At 37.1% G+C, this 19,727-nt stretch overlaps 1 protein-coding gene across 1 annotated transcript in view; it reads left to right on the forward strand.

Moving 5' to 3' along the window:
- Positions 1 to 19,727, forward strand: part of Nup214 (nuclear pore complex protein Nup214) — a 98,654-nt gene that overhangs the window by 50,856 nt on the left and 28,071 nt on the right. Inside the window, exons 11-14 of the mRNA XM_083110206.1 lie at positions 7 to 171; positions 7,105 to 7,275; positions 10,706 to 12,880; positions 17,670 to 17,749. Coding sequence (XP_082966332.1) covers positions 7 to 171; positions 7,105 to 7,275; positions 10,706 to 12,880; positions 17,670 to 17,749 — 2,591 coding nt within the window. The remainder of the gene's footprint in view (positions 1 to 6; positions 172 to 7,104; positions 7,276 to 10,705; positions 12,881 to 17,669; positions 17,750 to 19,727) is intronic.

A 19,727-nucleotide genomic window follows, 5' to 3' on the forward strand; every position in this document is an offset into this window, starting at 1 on the left:
TTGCAGATATTTGAATCTTCTACGGAACCAGGGGCTGGACCCTTTAAGTCAACATCACCTTACTGACATTCAGCAACTCCTTTATTACGTGGAAAATCAACTGTCTCAGATAAACAAGCACTTGGATGATCAATGGACAGAATTTCAAGATTCTTGTAAGAAGTCAGTTAAGTAAGTAATTTATATTGTATCAGTATGTATTTTTCAGTAAAAAATGCCATTGAATTTGGTTAGTCAAATTTAAAACAACTTAAGCAATTTTATTGTTAATCATGCATCAGGTGATTTTATAAAAGATATCACTGATTTAAATCACTTCAAAGAAATAATTTATAGAATAATGTATATAAGGAATTTGTAGATATAAGACTCACTTTTGGTGAAAGTTCATTAATCTCGTAATCATTTACTGGTGTTTATTATGCTCTAAGAAAGAAAAAATGAAGGAAACACAATATATGTACTGTTGGGATGAAGCTCATACAAAAGAAAATGTAATATCTAAACTGCAAACACACTTAATTTTCTCTTGATATAAAATTCAATAATTTTTATAGGAAAAAATAGCAAACATTTTGTGTAGAAAAATATAGAAAATACTAATCATGTTAAACCGTAAATAATGTCATCAGTAAACTATAAATAAACATGGCAGCTGATACTTTGCACATTATCATTTTAAAAATTTCCAAAATTCAACTACAAAGAATACAAAAAATATTTTAGGTTACAATTATAGAGTACAGTGGAAGAAAAGTTACTGAAATTATTATAGTTTTATTAACACACTCAACAAACATTTCCATACTAGTTTCATGTATACAGTATCAGAAACAGAAAATGTATATTTACATATAATTTTATATTTGTTTTAATCAAACTGTTTCTAACATTTACTTGAAAAAGCCTTTCTACAAAAAAACATATATCAATAAGTATGGTGCCAAAATACATGCAAGCTATTTTAAGCATTTTTTTTTTTAAAATAAAAAAATCGATTTAAATTTAAAAATTAATCAAAAATGATTTTTTAAATAAAAATCATGATTTTCACCCACCCTGATCATGTACGAAAAGGAAAGGAAAAAGATTCTTTAAAATGTAGAGACAGAAGCAGACAATTTAAGTTACAAAAGGTAAAAAAAAAAGGTAAAGTGTTCCCCTGTGCATAGCACCACGCCATGAAGGCGTATAGGGGGTGTGGGGGTAACGCCCCACACTTTCTTGATCCGGTCGTGAGTGGGGGTGATGTGATCAGCATCACGCCCCTGACCGCCTTTACCCCCCAGGGTTTCCCCCAGGTACCCATGTTATTCGACGCTGGGTGGGCGCCGGGGCCGCTTTTACCGTTAGAAATCCAGAAATTATGAATAAATAACTCTTATTTTCGTTAGTAATTCTGGAACCCATTTAGTTTTTAAAAACAGTATTTCAACTGCTTTTTCAGTCGTCATTAGATGAGATAACAAGGATGTTAAGCTCACAGGTTGGTGTGGATTCTTCTTATTTTCCTTATCTTTTTTCCTCTTTTTCTCCTTTTTCTTTCATATTTTCTCCTCTTTTTCTTTCCCCATTTAATTTGTACATGCAAGGTCTGTATTGTAATATTCAAAATATCTTTCCTGGCTATCGACCAGGCTGGAAAGATTTCCAAGCTTTCGAGAATTAATATCACTTTCTCATCTTCAGGGTAGAAGTGCAGAGCTGAGCTTGAACCTAGTTTATATGCATTAGGAGATGGAGGTTGCCGGTGAAGATGGTGCCAATCGTGAGCTTGTTGTCTGCTGCCTCAACACTACTGGCTGACTATTGATAACGAAGTCCAAATCAAGCCCCGTGTCACGATTGAGAGTCTGCTTTTTGCCATGAATGGCGGCTATTGCTTCATTGATAATGTGCCCCAGTAGTTGGATGCTTTGTTGAAATCTATTCTATGACCCTCATTGGTGAATGTCACGCTAGTCCTGACTTCTTCGGATGGAAATTCTTAATGTAACTCTGTGGTCTGCCATCTTCACCTGGAATCTCCATCTCCAATACAGTGGAACCTCGATTTTACGTTTTTCTGGGAACCAAGCTGAAAGAACTTTAAATGCAGGAGAATGTAAAATCGAGGAAAATTTCATAACGTTTTGGGACCATGAGGCTTGAATGTATATCTGTGGAAAATGTAAAATCCAGGAACGTAAAATTGGGGTTCTACTGTACATATAAACCAAGTTGATGCTCAGCTCTGCACTTCTACCCTGAAGATGAGAGTGACATTAGCTCCAAACCTTTGCGAGGACCTATTCATCGTTCACAATCAGAAAAACTGTCATGGATTAGACGCAACTGTCAACTCACACATCATCAACTACCCAATATGCAAGGGCAATTACACTAAGGCACAGGCGAAAATGTACAACTGATTCGGTCGCACGGCAGCTGATGAATGGACTCGACAATGTCTCAATGCTACTGTAAATTCAACCTCTCTTACACAGCGAGCGTAGCTCTGCTCGTCCTACTTGCGAGTCTTACTATGGCCATTACGCGTGCTTATTCATACATGAGGGTTGACCTTAGCTGTGTAGACGGAACTCATATATATATATATATATATATATATATATATATATATATATATATATATTTATATATATATATATATATTTATATATCATTTCACTCTTCACTATTTTCCTTCAATAACACACTCAGCTGCCAATTATGATAAACCTGGCCTGCCTTTGCCTTCCAATACATTGGCCTCCCCGATGGCGCAGTGGTAACGTCGCCGCCTTGTAATCACGGGGTCGCGGGTTCAATACTCGGTGGAGGATCGTAGTGGTTCGGATCCCACTTTAAACTGTAGGTCTAGTCCCGATTAGCCTCACTGTGCATAAAGTGGACTTAAAACACCAATTCAGTCAATCTTGCAATACATTAATGTTCTAATTCCACCTCGGCTAAAACTCAGACGGCTAAATGGAATACTCTGACCCCTCTCAGGTACGGGCGGTGAATAAACTATTGAGACCTTCATGGAGATGTTTGTGAAGCATGAAATAAATCAACGATTCTTTTCGTTAAACAATTTGTAACTTTATTATCTGGGTGGTTACCTTGACCTTTCTTTTCATTCATTTTTGTCCCGAAGATGGTTTATTTCCATACATACAAAAGCTTATATTACACTCAGTTACAATTTACAATCCATAAATGTCCTTAATTTAAAATACAGAATCCCCTGTTTGTGAATATTAGATTCGATGAACCCAGAATCCTAATTTGCTGCATATCTTCATGGAAAAATCCAAATATATGTGCAGGAAGTAGCTACATGTGTGTGTGTCGCCGGGAGGAAGCCGTACCAGGGGAGAGAACCCTGTCGCTTTTGTCCCGGAAGACGAAGCTTAGGGTCTACTATTCAGTAGCAAACAAAAACTTACGTACTTGCCCCTTCCTACAGTATTGCAACAAAATGTGTCATGAATAGATTTCAATATGGGAAAGATTTATGCAGAATGAAAGTTACGAACTCTTCTTATTTCTTGGAATTGAAAAACGTTAGTAGGCTGAGCTTTGCATGAACATACACGCCAATGACGACATTGTCTATTAAAACGAAAGACATTGCACTACATGTCTAAGTTTGCTTCCTTGCCAAATTAAATCTATGTTGAATAAATTTTGGAAAAGGCCAAAATAGAATTTGAAGATCTGAAATTCTAACACTTATCCATAAGAATGAAAACATATGGGTCAACAGTGACAAATGCATGTCCAATAGGCAGGCGTCATTAACCTCAAAAGATTTCGGCCGATCCTAACCTGTTGTCCCATATCATTATAAACTTCGAAGTATAATTTTACATGGCGAGTGTATGTATCTTTATTCCCAAGTGTTATTAGATATTTTTATCGTAGAGCCGACGCTGATGGAATGCGTGCAAACTAAGCTTTGCATCTCCTTTTATACCTTCTTGTCGATACTCACTTGGCATAGGATGACGTAATTTGCACAGTGCAACTTGTGACATTTCCAAAAACTAAATAACAATAAATGTCTATGTGCACAACCCCATATCAGAGCTTAACTAATTTCAACGTTGCAGGAAAAAAAATGTATAAGGGCAAACATTCATCTCTGTTAATAAAGAAGAAACTCGAACCATTGCCCGTTGTAACTTGAACCTTATTGAACACATTACATAACTTAAAGGAACAGATTTGATCTTTTCATTGTTGTTAAACGAGATCTATGTCAATACAAATCATAAACATTTTCTGCTGTGAAAAGAACACAGATTAATACTCCCTCTGTCCCATAATTATTGTCCGGTATGCCAAAATGGTAACTTTTTATTTATGTTCTTTTGGATACTTGATCAGCCAACTTGTACTGATCCTTGAGTAATAACGTTGTATGACTCATTCCCGTGTTTCATTTTCTTCTTCTGTATACACCAATGTCACAGTTTGAATATCGGACAATTATTATGGGACAACAAACAAAAGTGTACCGGACAATAATTATGGGACAGAGGGAGTATTTCTAATTTGACATTCGGTCAGAAAATTAACATATGGAATATTACTTAGGCCACGTGTACACTTACTGTTAACAATATAGAAAATATTAGCAGTTTATAAGCCCAGTAATAATCTTCCTATCATTCAATTTGTTTATGCTATATTATGGAATATAGAAGGTTCACAAGTACAAAATAATATTAATCAAATAATATATAAACAATTGTGAAGAATTAACGACACATGCATATGAGCCGTGAGATTCATATCAAAGCTTCAAGATTTACTTTTGGAAACAAAATGTTATGAGTTTATTATTTATTAAGGATGGGACCGATTAATCGCTTTATCGGTATTGGGCAATATAGGTTTATCGATGTATCGGTAAAATTACCGATCCAGTATATCGATAGATATCTTACAATTTAGTTGCAAAATTCTTCCATTTTGTTGTAATTTTTAAGGATAATCTCCATGCCCTACTTTTTAAAATAGTAAATGTCTAAATATCCAACTTGATTTGCACTGCAGTCACCTCGAAACACACATTTATTAAGGAGATCAATGAACATTTCATGTTCTTTAAAGACCATTTCTTTTTTTATATCGGATCGGTAGAATATCGGTATCGGTAAGTTATATATCGGTATCAGCCAAAATTTAATATTAGCCCATCCCTAATATTTATTAAGTTGGTGCGCCAGACTAGGAAGACTGGTCCCTACACTGCCGTCATTCTTTCTGATTTTCACTTTTGGAGACCTTTATATTTCAAATTTCCTATAATTTCTGAGACAAAAATCTGCCCAATGACAAACCCAGCTTTCACAGTAATATTGATTACAGTACTTACAACTTATTTATCATCTTTCTCTCCAAAGTATTGTTTTCACTGAAAATGCCCCCACAATTTTGCTTGGACTCAGGAAAAGTATAAGGTAAAATTTGGGATTGAATTTGAATCATTATTTTCTGAAAGGAGGCCAAGAAAATAGAGAAGAAAGGAGAAGAAGACACAATGAACTGGAATGGGGGACTGAAGATAAACAAAGAATGGAGGAAGGTGTTAGAAAGAGTGGAAAGGACAAGAGCGAAAGAGGAGAGAAGAAGGAAGAGGAATGAAGAAAGAAAGGATAAGAATGTGAGATAAAGAGTTCAACCACTTTCCAGATTAAAGGAAATGTTTATCCAAATCGCCTGTGAGGTGAAAGTACACTTGACAAGGGAAGGCCACCTGCTGGAATGTTCTAGAGAGAAAACAACTTTCTAATAATCTTGTGTCTGGAGGGCAGTGATTTCTGTGTATATATAGCTTCCTGTTTTATACCTTGTTTCATTTGTACTGGGTACAGAGTCTGAAGAAGACCTTGCTAGAAGGTTGAAACGTTACTTTTAGTTTGTTTTAAAATAAAATAAATTTTCTGTCTTGGTCAGCATATTGAGTTTTCATATCATGGAAACAAGGCTTAATGGTGTTATAATTTTCTGATAGTGTTAATGCTGGTGTTAGCCAGTTATTACATCAGTATCAGCCCTAAATGTGAGATTTTGCAGTGATACCTTTCAGTTATACAGTCAGTGCCTTTCAGAGTCAAGTCGCCCGTGCAGCAGAGGCTAGTGCACAGAGCACTGAGAGTGCGTCTGACAGCATTTAGACCCATAGCTTTACGCTGATTTTTGGCACGATACGTCAGTGCTTCAGTATCCAGTTTGCACGTGTTTTTGAAGTGTTAAGGTGTCAACAAGTGTTTTAGATTTTTTTGTCTCAAGAGTACTTATTACTGACACTTCCCTTCAGTCTGATAATGTCATGATATACATACACTTTAAAACAACGAATTGTTATGTACAACTCTTAACATCATTACAAATTCTTGAAGTGAAGTTAGAATATGTCTTGAAGCAGAATTCCCGGATGTTCCTGTTCCACACAGAGACACTGTTCGAAATCTTGTGAATAAATTTAGGGAAACAGGGTCTGTTGTTGATAAGAAGCAAAGGGCAAAACGGCGTGTGGTTACTGAGGAGAAACTAGACGACAACAGAGCAGGATTTGAACCTACTCCTCAAAAATCCCTCTGGTGCCTTGCAGAAGAAACAGACATTTCCATGACATCTGTGTGGCGAGCTACCAAGCTTTTAAACCTGAAGCCATACAGTAGAAGAATTTAAAGAAAATATCGGGAGAGAAATTGAAGCAAGTTCGGAAGAGGAACTGATACGTGTTAGTGAAAATTTCCTATAAATATTCCGTAAATGTGTGAATGCAGGAGCACATCATTTCCAACACCTCTTGTAACAAGGTACGTGCTCATGTTAATTGCAAATGTCAATGCAATTGTATGAACTTGTTTCATTACATAGCTAGCTGTTACATTACGTGGATGTTGCATCCAATTTGCTGGTAGATGCGTTATCACTGCCTGGTGCGCTAGCCGCCGCTCTACAGGCAACTTGAACACGAGAGGCACTGTATAAACAACTAGTGGCATTTTCATAGTGTGTTTGCCTGTGGAAAATTCTGTAGGAGAATTGAATGTAAAAATTTCAACATAATGACTATACTTGCTTCATGTGTATTTTCAGGAAACTGTACATCCCCTCGATGGAAATTATATATCAGTCCATACTAAATCAAGCAAATATTCTAAGTCAACAGAGAATAAAAGTAGAGGATATTCAAAACAAGATGAGAAGGAGGGGAGTGAATGTTGCACCTAATTCTTCTGTGATGCGAGAGAGTGATGCACACAAAGGGTAAGGGCTGTAGTTACTCTTAGTTTTATGCTTAGGTTTATAATGCTACATTTTTCACACGTGAGATCGAAATAAATACATTCTAGGTGTGGCACTCATGTTTACTTCAAAAGTTATTTTCATGTATTGGGACAGTTTTAATTTTCAATTCATTGTAAAAGTAATTGTTTTTCACTTGTTACTTTAAAATCATTTGAACAAGTTTTCTACTCTCTCACTTAACTCTCGTTAAGCCCTTTGGGATGAGACATTTCAAGCACGTGCTTTTCAAACTTGTCGAAATGTCCAAAACATTCATAGCCCAAGAACTAATTCTTGTAGAGAGATAAAATCTGTTTTGTTATTTCTCGGAGTGACAGGACTGTTAGCAGAGATGAAATTTATGTATTGTACCTCACAGTAATGACTGTTAATGAAAGAAGAAGAGAAAAAAAAAATGGTATTTGCATGCCCCTATGGCCACCACAGTAGATCGAAGTGAATGAAATAATGTAGTATGTAGCATTGGTACATTCCTACAATCATTGAAATAGTTTGATACTTCTTGTGGACAATAATTATAACAATGTAGCAGAGTGACAGTGTTGCCAGCTTACGGAAAGAATTTCCGGAATTTCGCTTCTATCGTCAGCCCTATGGATGCTGGATGGACCAAATTTGGAGGGAAGCACAACAAAAGACCATTCTTTGAGGATATATAATGCCCATGCCCCAGTTTTGGGGAAGGTAAAAAAACTGGAAATTACACAAAATTTTTGAAAGTTTCATTTTTCGTCAAGTTTTTTCCACGGTGCCCAAGTCACAATGTTGGCCTATCTAACACTTGCAATGCTCAGTTAGTGTGGTTAGGTTGCTTGCCTTGAGTTAAAAAATAAACACACATTTCAAATTCAGACAATTTATATGTAAAATAGTACTAAAACCATGTGTAGACTACCAAGTAAGGTCTTTTCAGTGGAAATATTTAAACATTCGCGGCATCCCTGTAAGCTGGCCACATCACCATGATGCATATTTTGGGAACCACTGGATTATTCAATTTTATGTTAATCCATGCTAATTAATTATTATTTTTTTCGTGTATGCCTTCTATTTCCTATTGTTGTGAGAACCAAAAAAGTGCCCTTTTTTAATTTTGCAAACGATCGCTCTCTTTTAAATTCTATAAAGAAAAAACGGGTTGTCCGATCGTGACGAAATTTTAGCAGTGGTCGGAAGTAGCGTGCTACTTATAGCATCGCTTCTGTAGCTAGCTACAAAATTTGTAGCTGTAGCTGTAGCACCGCTCCATTTTGAAGATGCGTAGCTACAAAATTCCTGTAGTTGTAGCGAAAATTTAGCTACAGCTACATTCTTCTCAGCATTCTGAGGTAAATTTTGAATGTGGAAACTGAAAAAAAATTGACAGTAACGCATACTTTTTCAGGAGGTTTACAAAGACAAAGTCTACATATTACATGTAAATACGGATAACGTAGGTTATAAATCTCTTGATATCGCAGATTATAGATATTCACGTAATTTATTTCATTAGTATCTGAATAATACAAATATCCAGATATCTAACTGACATATATTAATGTATTCGGCATTTTTGAGCTACATTGCTATTTTGGGGAGAAACATGCCTCATTTGCGGCACCTCTGGAAGACAAATGCCTCGTTTGTGCCACCCCGCGGAACAAATCCTGTGGATATCCATGGTATAAGAGACAGCAAAATGTCATTAATTACTGTGTAGAACACAACTCGCAGTGTAAAAACGAGCGATCCATTTTCCACTACAGTGACAAAGCAATAGTGCCAGCAATGAATGGCTCAGTACGTTAACAGCATTGATCATTGTCAGTTTGTAGGATCTCACCAGCAAGAAATTATTGGTACAAGAACGATAGACATACACTTTTTGTCATATTTGTTCACAAATTTTAAAATACACGTCAGTTTCCTCAATATATTTTATGATATTGTAAAAAAGTACATACGAGAGACTTTTCTGCAGAAATGACAATTTTCTTTAGTTATTCCAAATTAACGTATTTTTTTCTACTTTTACATCACTTTTCTGTAACTTCCCGCTAATCATGACAATGAGGATGAATGATTTCTTTAGTAATCCTCTTATCTAGAGTCTCTTTTTGCCACTTTTGGCTAATTGTAGATAAGCTAATTGAGACTGGATTCGAATAACTCTGTGCCTCGGCCGGCCGGGTATAATAAGGCCGTCTTTCGAATATCCATGTGGTTGTTTTAACTTTCTTATGCAGAAGTAGCCCAAAAGTAGCAGTAGCGAGTAGCGAACAGGAGGAGCGTATTGAGCTACTTGTAGATAAATGTAGCTGTAGCAAAGCTACATTTTGGAAGAGTAGCTGTAGTTGTAGCGAAACTGACCACCGAATTTTAGTATGGTGCAGGCAGAAAGGTTCTAAACACAATTCCTAATTTTCAGATTATTTTTTTTTTGTCAAGAAACCATTCTTAACACTTTTTCTAAACAACTTTTTCTTAATTGAAGATTAGGCACACACAGGAGATGTAGTACGTAGAAATTTTCAGCGAAAAATGCAGGCTCGACCAGGACTCGAACCCAGGTGTCTGGCATACCGTGCCATTGCTCTACCACTGAGCTACCGAGCCGGTCTGGCCTCACCTGATGCTTCACTATCGCTGTTTTACCTGCATGGAATCGTCTCTGCCAGTGTTACTTGGTGGAGCAATGGCACGGTATGCCAGAGACCCGGGTTTGAGTCCTGGTCGAGCCTACATTTTTCACTGAAAATTTCTATGAACTTTTTCTTAGTATTTGATTGTCCTACAAATACAATGTTGGTGTTTTTTTTTATTTTTTAAGTTCTGCATCTGTTTTTTTAAAATCCACTATCATTCTTAATTCACATTGCAAAACTGATTTTATACAGATTCTTATTCAACGAAGTAAAGATGTACATGGAACTGGCAACACCACATGCATGGACTCGCAGTTTCTACGGTTCAACGGACATCGCTGTGCGTAGATTAATCCAGAATCGAATAAGCCAAATTTTGATGTAACTCATTTTTATGTAGGTCTACTGGTTATTTTCTAATTGGAGTCCAAACTCGGGTATCTATAATTTTTAATCCGACAACACTTTATATAATCCTAATGAGGATCATATGCTGTAAACTTTTCCCAGTTTTTACATTCCCACAGTGGAAGTTTTTTTCAGCCACAAGTCCCTGAAAAATGCATGTAATCAACATTTAACTCTGAAAATGTATCTGCAAAATATTTTGTATATTTTATTTTATATATTGCTCAGGTTTTTAGTGCACAATCCTGTCTTTATTTTCTGTTTTAAATTATTATTTACTGTTTCGTTATTAAATTTGTACTTGATCATAAGTAATGGCATAGTGAGTATTGTGTTAAAGAACTTTATTTTCACAGGGATGCTGAATTATCGAGGCTTGCAGAGAGTCTGTTGAATGTATCACTGTCAAGTGGGACAACGGGACGCTCAGTGTTTCCACCAAGAAGACTTGTTACTAAACTCTCATCAACTAAACAAGCAAAACTGCGTGAGTTACTTAGCGAGCGGCAGATTGTCCACATTAAACCTATTAAACCAAAGTTGCAGCTCGATGCAAAAACTTCAAAGTTTTACTATTCAGAAACTACTCCTAAGCCACTTCTAAGTGCTGCAGCTGTGAAACCAGGAGGGATATCTGCTGGAAGGCCTATCACTACATCTACAGTAGCAAAACCCATCAGTCAGTCTGTACCTGTAGTGCCAGTGCCAACAGCTAAAATGCCCACTTCCTTCACTCTGAACGAACCTTCCACCCTTGTCCTTTCGCCAGAGTCGAAGCAAACCTTCAGCCAATCACCAAAGGTAGTGTCGGCTTCACCTTCGACTGTACCACCGGTGGAACAAATCAGAATGCCTTCTGCCCCGACAACCACCGCTGGGGCTAGTGTTACAACAACTGCTAGAATTGAAGCTGCAGTGCCATCTGAACCAAAGAGTACAAAACCATCAGAATTTCAAATCAAAGGTTTTCCTGGAATTACGCTTACGTTGAAACCACCTGCCGATTCTGCTCCACCAAAAGCTCAGGAGAAACCCAAGTTTGACATGAGCACTTTTTCGTTTGGCACTCCACAATTCAAGAGTGACAAACCTTCTGTGTTTGCGTCTTCCAAACCGCTTGCAATATCAACCAAAACAACAGAATCTGCTGCTCCTGCTGCCAGTAAGGTAACTTTGGAAACTACTTACGAAGATGTAACCCCACCAAGTACACCGCCGGTGGTGCCTGAGGAAAAAGCTGGGGATACATTCGCCTCCTTCACCTTTAAACTTGGTCAAGGGTCCGGTGGATCATTTTTTGGTGGATTGACATCAAATCAGGAATCTACAACCATGCAACAGCGATCTCCCTTGAAGTCACTGAACAACATAGTGTCTGGTCTGGCTTCGGATACATCCCCCAAAAGTACAACTGTAATGACGACGAAAACAACTTCCCCTGCAACTAAAGACACTGCTGAAGGATTTTCATTTTTGAAAATGTCATCGTCGTTGAATATCAGTGGTTCCCCTCCTTCCGTTCCTGTGTCGGGCGCTGGTGGTTTCTTGTTTGGAGGTACAAAATCTGATTCAGCAATTAACACAGTTGTTGCCAGTGCACCTCAAAAAGTTCAGCCTGTTATTTCAAGTCCCCCGCCTTTGACGACTATGGCAGCAACCTCTGCTAGTGGACCACAGACAGTAGCAACAACTGCAAGTGAGCAGAGCAAGGCAGAAGTGACAGCACCAAGTACTTTACCTACAATTTCAAGTGTCTTTACGGTCCCCAGCTCTCAAGAAATGCCTAAAGTATCAGGGTCTCCTGTGACAGTAAGCAGTTCAACAAATACAGTTGCAAGCACCATATTTGGTCAAGCAGTAGCAAACATGTTTGGTCAGCCTACAACAAACACCACTGCAACAACAACGACAACAGCAACAGTCGGTGAAAATCAGACAACTTCAAGTGGTAGCATATTTTCGCCATCATTCAGTTTCAGCAAGCCTGCATTCGAGACAACCTCATCTAGTACAGTGTTTAAGCCAACGGCAACGACGACCACTGCTGCTTTTAGTTTTGCAACACAACCCACCACAACCACGTCAGCCACAAGTGTTTTTGACTCTGGCTCGTCCCCTGCATTTAATCTGAATATTTCCACCACTACGGCATCAGTTTTTGGAGGCCAGTCTGCTTCAAAGCCTGCTAGTGCAATTTTTGGTGGTCAGTCAACATCCACCGTTTCATCAAGTACATCTAGTATATTTGGCCAGCCGACAAAATCTACTAGTTCGGTATTCAGTTCAGCTTCCGAGGAAACATCTGCTGTTTCATCGGCAAATCAACCAGCAACTACCAGTGCCAGTTCCTTCTTTGGTCAGCCCATTTGCAGTCCTTCTACATTCGGCCAATCGAGTGCATTTGGTCAAAGCACGACGGGATTCTCAAGCTTTGGGAGCTCATCAGTATTTGGTGCTAAATCTACATTTGGTCAAACTCCAAGGCAAGGAAATACTCAACAGGCAGCTCCAATTTTTGGACAAACCCAAAGGTAAGCTACACATAGTTAGGCATATTTCTATTTATCACTGCCAGGTTAACCGTTACCAACATATGTTAGAAATACACACTAATTTGTAGAAAGTCAAAAGTGTTAACCATACAGACACCTGATACGTGTAGTAGTGTAGAGCATGGATGGAAGTGTGCACAGGGTTCTCACTAGGGATGGACGATATCGGAAATTTCATATGGCGATATATCGTCAAGAAAATATCATCACAGACGATATGATACGATATTTTTCCATATCGTTATGTCAGCGATATATCGTCTCCACAATATATGCCACCAAGTATAGTGAAGATATATTGCTGACACGATATATATCGCTAAAATATTGTGACAATATATCGCCAACACGATATATATCACCAAAATATCATCACGATATATCATTTAGTTTATATCGCCTGGACAATATTTTTTCAATATCACAATATATTGTCTGGATGACATATCGCCTAACACTAGTTCTCATGCACCTGGAAAACCTGGAAATATCGGAATTTGAAAAAAATTAAACTTTCACAGAAAAATCGTGGTCAATCTAACTAATCAATGAATCCCAATTAAGTCCATCTGAAGGATTAGAATGTACTCTGCCTATTGACAATTACAACTACAGTAACTTGCTGTACACAAGCAACTTTCAAGGTAAAAGGTAAAGTTCACCGTTCACATAGCACCATACCAGGAAGTCACATTTAGGAGATGTGGTGGTAGGGCCCCACACATTCTCGATCTCTGCCATTTTGGAGGTGATGTGATCAACACCATGCTTTGGCTGCCTTTATTTCCATTGTTCCCACCCAGGTACCCATTGATTTGGGGCTGGTAGCTGTTAGAAAAGTTCCAACTTAGATCACCCACCATCAAACCTGGTTCTCCCACATGGCAGTCAGATGCCATACCGACTAGATCACTGCATATTCAAGATATAGGCTTGTGATATATTTTTATTACATTACAGATTTTTGTCAATTTGGAAAATTCTGTTATGTTAGAAATTTTATTTTATTCACTGTAATAAAAGTGTGTGCAAAGTGCTACCTTGTGCTTCACACCACTCCATGAAGGCATATAGGGGGTGTGGAGTTAGGGCCCCACACTTTCTTGATCACAGCCGAAGGTGGGGGTGATGTGATCAGTACCACACCCCCTGGCTGCCTTTACCCCCCAGAGTTTCCTCCAGGTAAGCACTTTATACAATGCTGGGTGGGTGCCAGAGCCACTTGAACAGGTGGAAAACATACCGGTTCTTCCCTTCTGGGTATTGAACATGGATCTCTCAAATGGTAGTCAGATGACCTAACGACTGAGCTATCGCGGCTCTCATAATACAAGTTGCAAAAGTGTTTAAATCCCACAAGAAGCTGTAACTTCAATTCTTAATTATATTCACAGAGATGTAATTTTATTCTTTAATTAGTTTTCGTCCTTGATCTCCGAAAGTGAACTGATGAAATTTTTGCCAATAGTCATAAACTATTGATACAAAATTAACAGTTACGAATAACTGAAATTATACTGAAACAATATAAAATTGCAAAATATTCTTTGAAGAACATTTACTAGGTGAGTGCAATGGGTTTTGACTGAAAAATAAATTTTGTATTTAAAGTAGGATGATAAAGTACCGATATAAAATTTACCGATACCTATAACCGATATGCTACAGATCCGATATAATATTAGAAATGGTCCTTGAAGAACCCGAAAGGTTCATTGACCTCCTTAATAAATAGGTGACTAAAATGCAAAAGAAGTTGTATATTAGACATTTACTTTTTTAGAAGGATATTATCCATAAAAATTACAACAGCATGGCAGAATTTTGCACTAAATTATCAGATATCAATCAATATATTAGATTGGTAAAATAATCTGTAATTTTACCGATAAACCAATACACCAATATGCCTATATCGGCCGATGCCGATCGAGTGCCAATTGATTGATCCCATCCCTAATTTAAACACTTACTTTACAAAACCACGTCAAATTACTTGTATATATTTATTCATAAAAATAATAAAATGGCAGAATATTTCACTGAATAACAGGCTATTTATAAATATATTTAAATGGTAAAATTATCCGTAATATTACTGATACACTGATATGCCTATATTGGCCAACACCCCCAGAGAACTGACAGATTAACCTGTCCCATCTAATAATAATAATTATAATAATCAGTGGAATGTAAGGATAGTATAACTATGAGTGGAAATGCAGGCCATTGTAAAATGAATTTAAAATAATGAAGTACTGTGTATTGAGATCTGTGAAAAAAAATTGAGGATCTGATAAATCTCCAGGAAAATACATTTGGAGTTCATGTGGGAACCCTGTTGCAACACTGCAGTGGATCGTGATGTCTGCATCAGCTGTCATCATGTGGCCAATTAAACAAGTTGTCCGCTAGCCCTTTGGAAATGCATTTCGTGTATTGCAATTAGTCAAAACAAACTATGTCACTTTCAGGCAGTACCATCATCAACAAGACCATCTACGATTTACATGAAAAGTTTCAAAATATTGAGTGTATGTTTAAAACTGCATATGCTAGGGCTCACTTCTAGAGCATCTGTACTTTGCTCAAATGAACTTCAAGCATTACCTACAAAATTATGCCGTGGAATCTTGATTTTACGTTTTTCAGAAGAAATTAAAATTTGAGGAAATTTTATAACATTTTATGTAACATATAATTTTGTTCTGTTGCGACCATGGAGATTGAATGTATAATGTGGTAAAATGTAATATCCAGTAACCTAATATTGGAGTTCCACTGTATATCTATGATGGTTTGTTTTTTATATAAAATGGTGACGTGTTTCTTCTGTTATAAGAATTGTCACTCCTCTGATTACATTTTGTATAATTCTAATGGTACCGGTTTGTACTCTGTTTATTGTTGACTACTGGTTAATTGTTTGAAGGATAGTGGGTAGGTAGGGATCAGGCTGCCAAGTTAAATTTTAAATTCATACCAAGATTTCACTTTGGGGATTTCATGTAGAGCCTTTTGATGTCAGGATTGTGTTTTTAAAAACACAAAAAAAAATCATATTTTGCTTACATTTCTAGAGATTACTAGAGCCACATGTTTATGGCGAATAAAGGATCAAAAGTGGCATATAAAATGGCATTTCAGTGTTAAAATTGTGAATTAAAACCTACATTTGATTTAAAAACTATACTTATTACACAAAATTAACATTTCTCTTCTAATATCACATTTATATGGTGATCAGAGTGTTAAGTTTTTTCTTTTGTAAAGAAATCCATTTTTACTTCTCAAATATTTAATAAATTTTCTGTGATGGGCATAGCTTACAGGATAATTCAGGCTGTCCCGTCAGTAAATAAACCTTAAGTTTTGTGTTTAAGAGTTTATTTCACATTTTGCAGTTCATTTCGTGACAAGATATGGCAGAAAATGCACCTCACACCTTTCAAAACATGTAAAATTAACATTACAGTGTGTTATTTCACATTTTGTGTATTTGTGAAAAATAAAATATCATACCCCCTAGAGATTACTCTCTACACATTCTTCAGACTTAGATTCTATATTTATATTTTTCAACTAAGCACAGCAGTGAGGATGAATGATGATAAGATGATAAAGAGGAGGAAAGAAACACTCTCAATGGAACACCAATGCCTCAACCCCAGAAACTTCGTTAGCAGACAGAACACCAACAACAAAATCAATTACAACAAATCTCTAAGTAAAGAAAATGTAGTTGCAAACATTTAAAATTTCGGCTGAAAAATCTGTTGAATATTGAATTTTGTTAACAATCCTGTGATTTCTCATTTTCAACACAAACGAGGTCATTGTTGATGTAAACCCATAGTTACAACAGAAAAAATTCACACAAAAAAATATTAAGCTATGCATTACTAGTGAGTAATGAGTAAATATTAAGCTATACATTACTAGCTCTGTACATTCATCATGTACAGAACGATCCATTGAAGTGTACACCACCGCATCAGTGTTTCCACTATCGGCAAATGAGGCACTTGCGTCTGTTTGTCGGCATCAATGAAGCAAGCGCACAATAGTTTCCGTAATTATTTTAAAAAGTGATTTACTTAACAGATTTATAAAAGGAGGTGTTCAAACTAGTCACCTTCGATGTGCACACATTTTTGATATATATAAGCTGGCGAAGGGGTTAGAAACAGGTTTTTACGAAGGTCCTGAAGGCAGACAGGAGACTGTAAATTGGTAATGGTCCTTGTTTTGTATTGTGTGGCCTGTTTATTAGTCTGGCTACTATGAAGTAATTTTGGTGCTTGTTACCTGGTGTGTTTTTCTAGTATTCAACTGCAAAGTGTGTTATGTCTCAGCAAATGTTTTCTACTGCACAGCATATATTTATGTATGATTCACTCAATTTGCATGTGAAGTTCAAAGGCTATTTGAAACAAGATTCCCGCTTGTAAACGTTCCATGTCGTAAATAAATCACTCTTTATACTAGTTACCGAAACTTGTGTGCATGATTCATGGACAGTCTACAGTGCCAACATACAGTCGTGAGCCCATTGCTTACCTAAAGCGCAAACTCTGATGCGATGGTTTACACTTCAATGGATCACTCTGTATAAACAGTGCAAAACATTTGCAAGTAATGACATACACATACATAATCTCGTAGCTTACATTGCTTTTTTACATAGAAATCGAAAATGTACTTTTATTGTTCTTAGTTTTGAATTGTTACACTTTTCTCCTTAACATTTGCTCTTCATTTACAGTTCATCTGGAACTGGTACTGCCCTTTCTCAGACTGGTATATTTGGTGGAAGTTCCTCTAGCAATCCTTTCCAGTCAGCAGGTGAGTACTACTTAAGTGAAATAAAATATAATTTTTGAAGATAAGCCTAAGGTAAATTTTCAGTGAAGTTTGGATACCAGTTTATATTGACATAATTGGGAATTACTGAAGCCTAGAAAATGAAGAGAATGTTTTGGCTGATATTAAGCCCTAGTATGTTGAGCATTTTCTTTATTAATGTGAATCAGAAACGGATGTAAAGAGACTCGTTGCCAAGACCGGAACTACAAAACCTGACGAAACTAGTTTTACAGCGCACCGTTCAAGTACAATTAAACTAAATAATAAATTTGAATAACTGTAAATGTTACTTCATATAGATGAGCATTATTATATTAAAATTCACTTTTGACTTGGAGCCGTGGTGGTCTAGTCCGGACCGCATCTTATTGCCACGTGGGAGACCCGAGTTTGATTCCCACCGTGGATGATCTAAGGTTGGATTTTTCCAGCCTTGTCCCTGCTTGAAGCAGCTCGGGGTTCACCCAGCCACACATCAATGGTTGTCTGGGTAAAACCTGGGGGATAAAGGTGGTTGGAGTATGGTGCTGATTGCATCCTTTTTCAAATGGCCAAAAATCAAGAATATGTGGGGCCCTACTCCCACATCCCCTAAATGTGCCTTCATGGCACGGTGCTATATGAATGGGGAACTTTTAACTTTTACCAATTTTGATTTAAATATGGTGGCAAAAATTGTCACCAAGGGTCAGTGGTGGCGATTAAGGGGGGGCAAGGGTGGCAGTCCCCCCACTTTCTGCTAATTTTGCCCCTGCACTATGCTAAATTTTATATATAAAGGGAAATATACTGACTTTGTCCCCCCCCCCTCCCACACACCTGGTTTTGGAACACAATCACCGCCACTGCTAAGAATTGTCGAACACCCAAGCATTGGAACCTTGATTTTAATTTTTTTCAGGGAGCCAAGCTGAAAAAAAAAATGAGGGCAAAATTTTGTAGCAGTTTGCTCTATTGGGACCATCAAGATTGAATGTATAATATGGAAAATTATGAAATCTGTGAACATAAAATTAGGGTTCCAGTGTACTAATTTTAATAATATGAACATAAAAATAGGCCTCTTTGCTGAATTTTTAAACAAGCATAAGCAAATTGCAAGTTAATGTGTAAACCATAAAAATTATATGAATACAAAATACAGTGGAACCCTCAGTTTAATTTTTTTTGCATTATAAACTTTACCTTTCTACTTACGTGAAATTTGTATTTCCACGTTGCAGAATTTAATGGATATTTCCGATTAATTTCAAAGACACACTGTTTTCATTCACTAAGGGTACTGCATCTGGAGCGGAGAATAAAAAAAGCAGTGATGCGGTACTATCTCCTCTCCAGATGCCATACCCTTACTGAATGAAGACAGAATGTATCTGAATCTGAAATATCCATTAAATTGTGCAACGCGGAAATGCAAAATTTTACGTTAGTAATTCTTAAACTGGGTTTACCGCATCCATCATGAATTTATCTTTCTAGTCCTAATGAAGCAACATGTTGCAACATTCTTTCACGTGCTACATTTTCACACATTACATTGACCTGAACGTGCACTTACTCACACACAACAAATACACAAAGGCACAGGCGAAAATGCACAACCGCTTCGGTCGCACAGCAGCTGCTGAATGGATGCGACAAAGTCTCGATGCTACCTCTTTCACAGTGAGCGCGTCTCTGCTCGGCTTACCTGCGAGTCTTATTATGGCCGTTACACACGCTTATTCATACATGAGGGTTGACCTTAGCTTTGTAGATGCAGTTCATCTACGTAAATATATTATTATTATTATTTCACTATTCACTATATTCCTTTAATAACACACTCAGCTGCCAATTTTGATAATTCCAGCCTGCCTTTGACTTCCAATACATTAATGTTCTAATTCCACCTCGGCTAAAACTCAGATGGCTAAATGGGATACTCTGGCCCCTCTCAGGTACGGGCGGTGAATAA

Source organism: Lepisma saccharinum, chromosome 23 (assembly GCF_977018435.1).
Source record: "Lepisma saccharinum chromosome 23, izLepSacc3.1, whole genome shotgun sequence".
Taxonomy (NCBI): Eukaryota; Metazoa; Arthropoda; class Insecta; order Zygentoma; family Lepismatidae; genus Lepisma; species Lepisma saccharinum.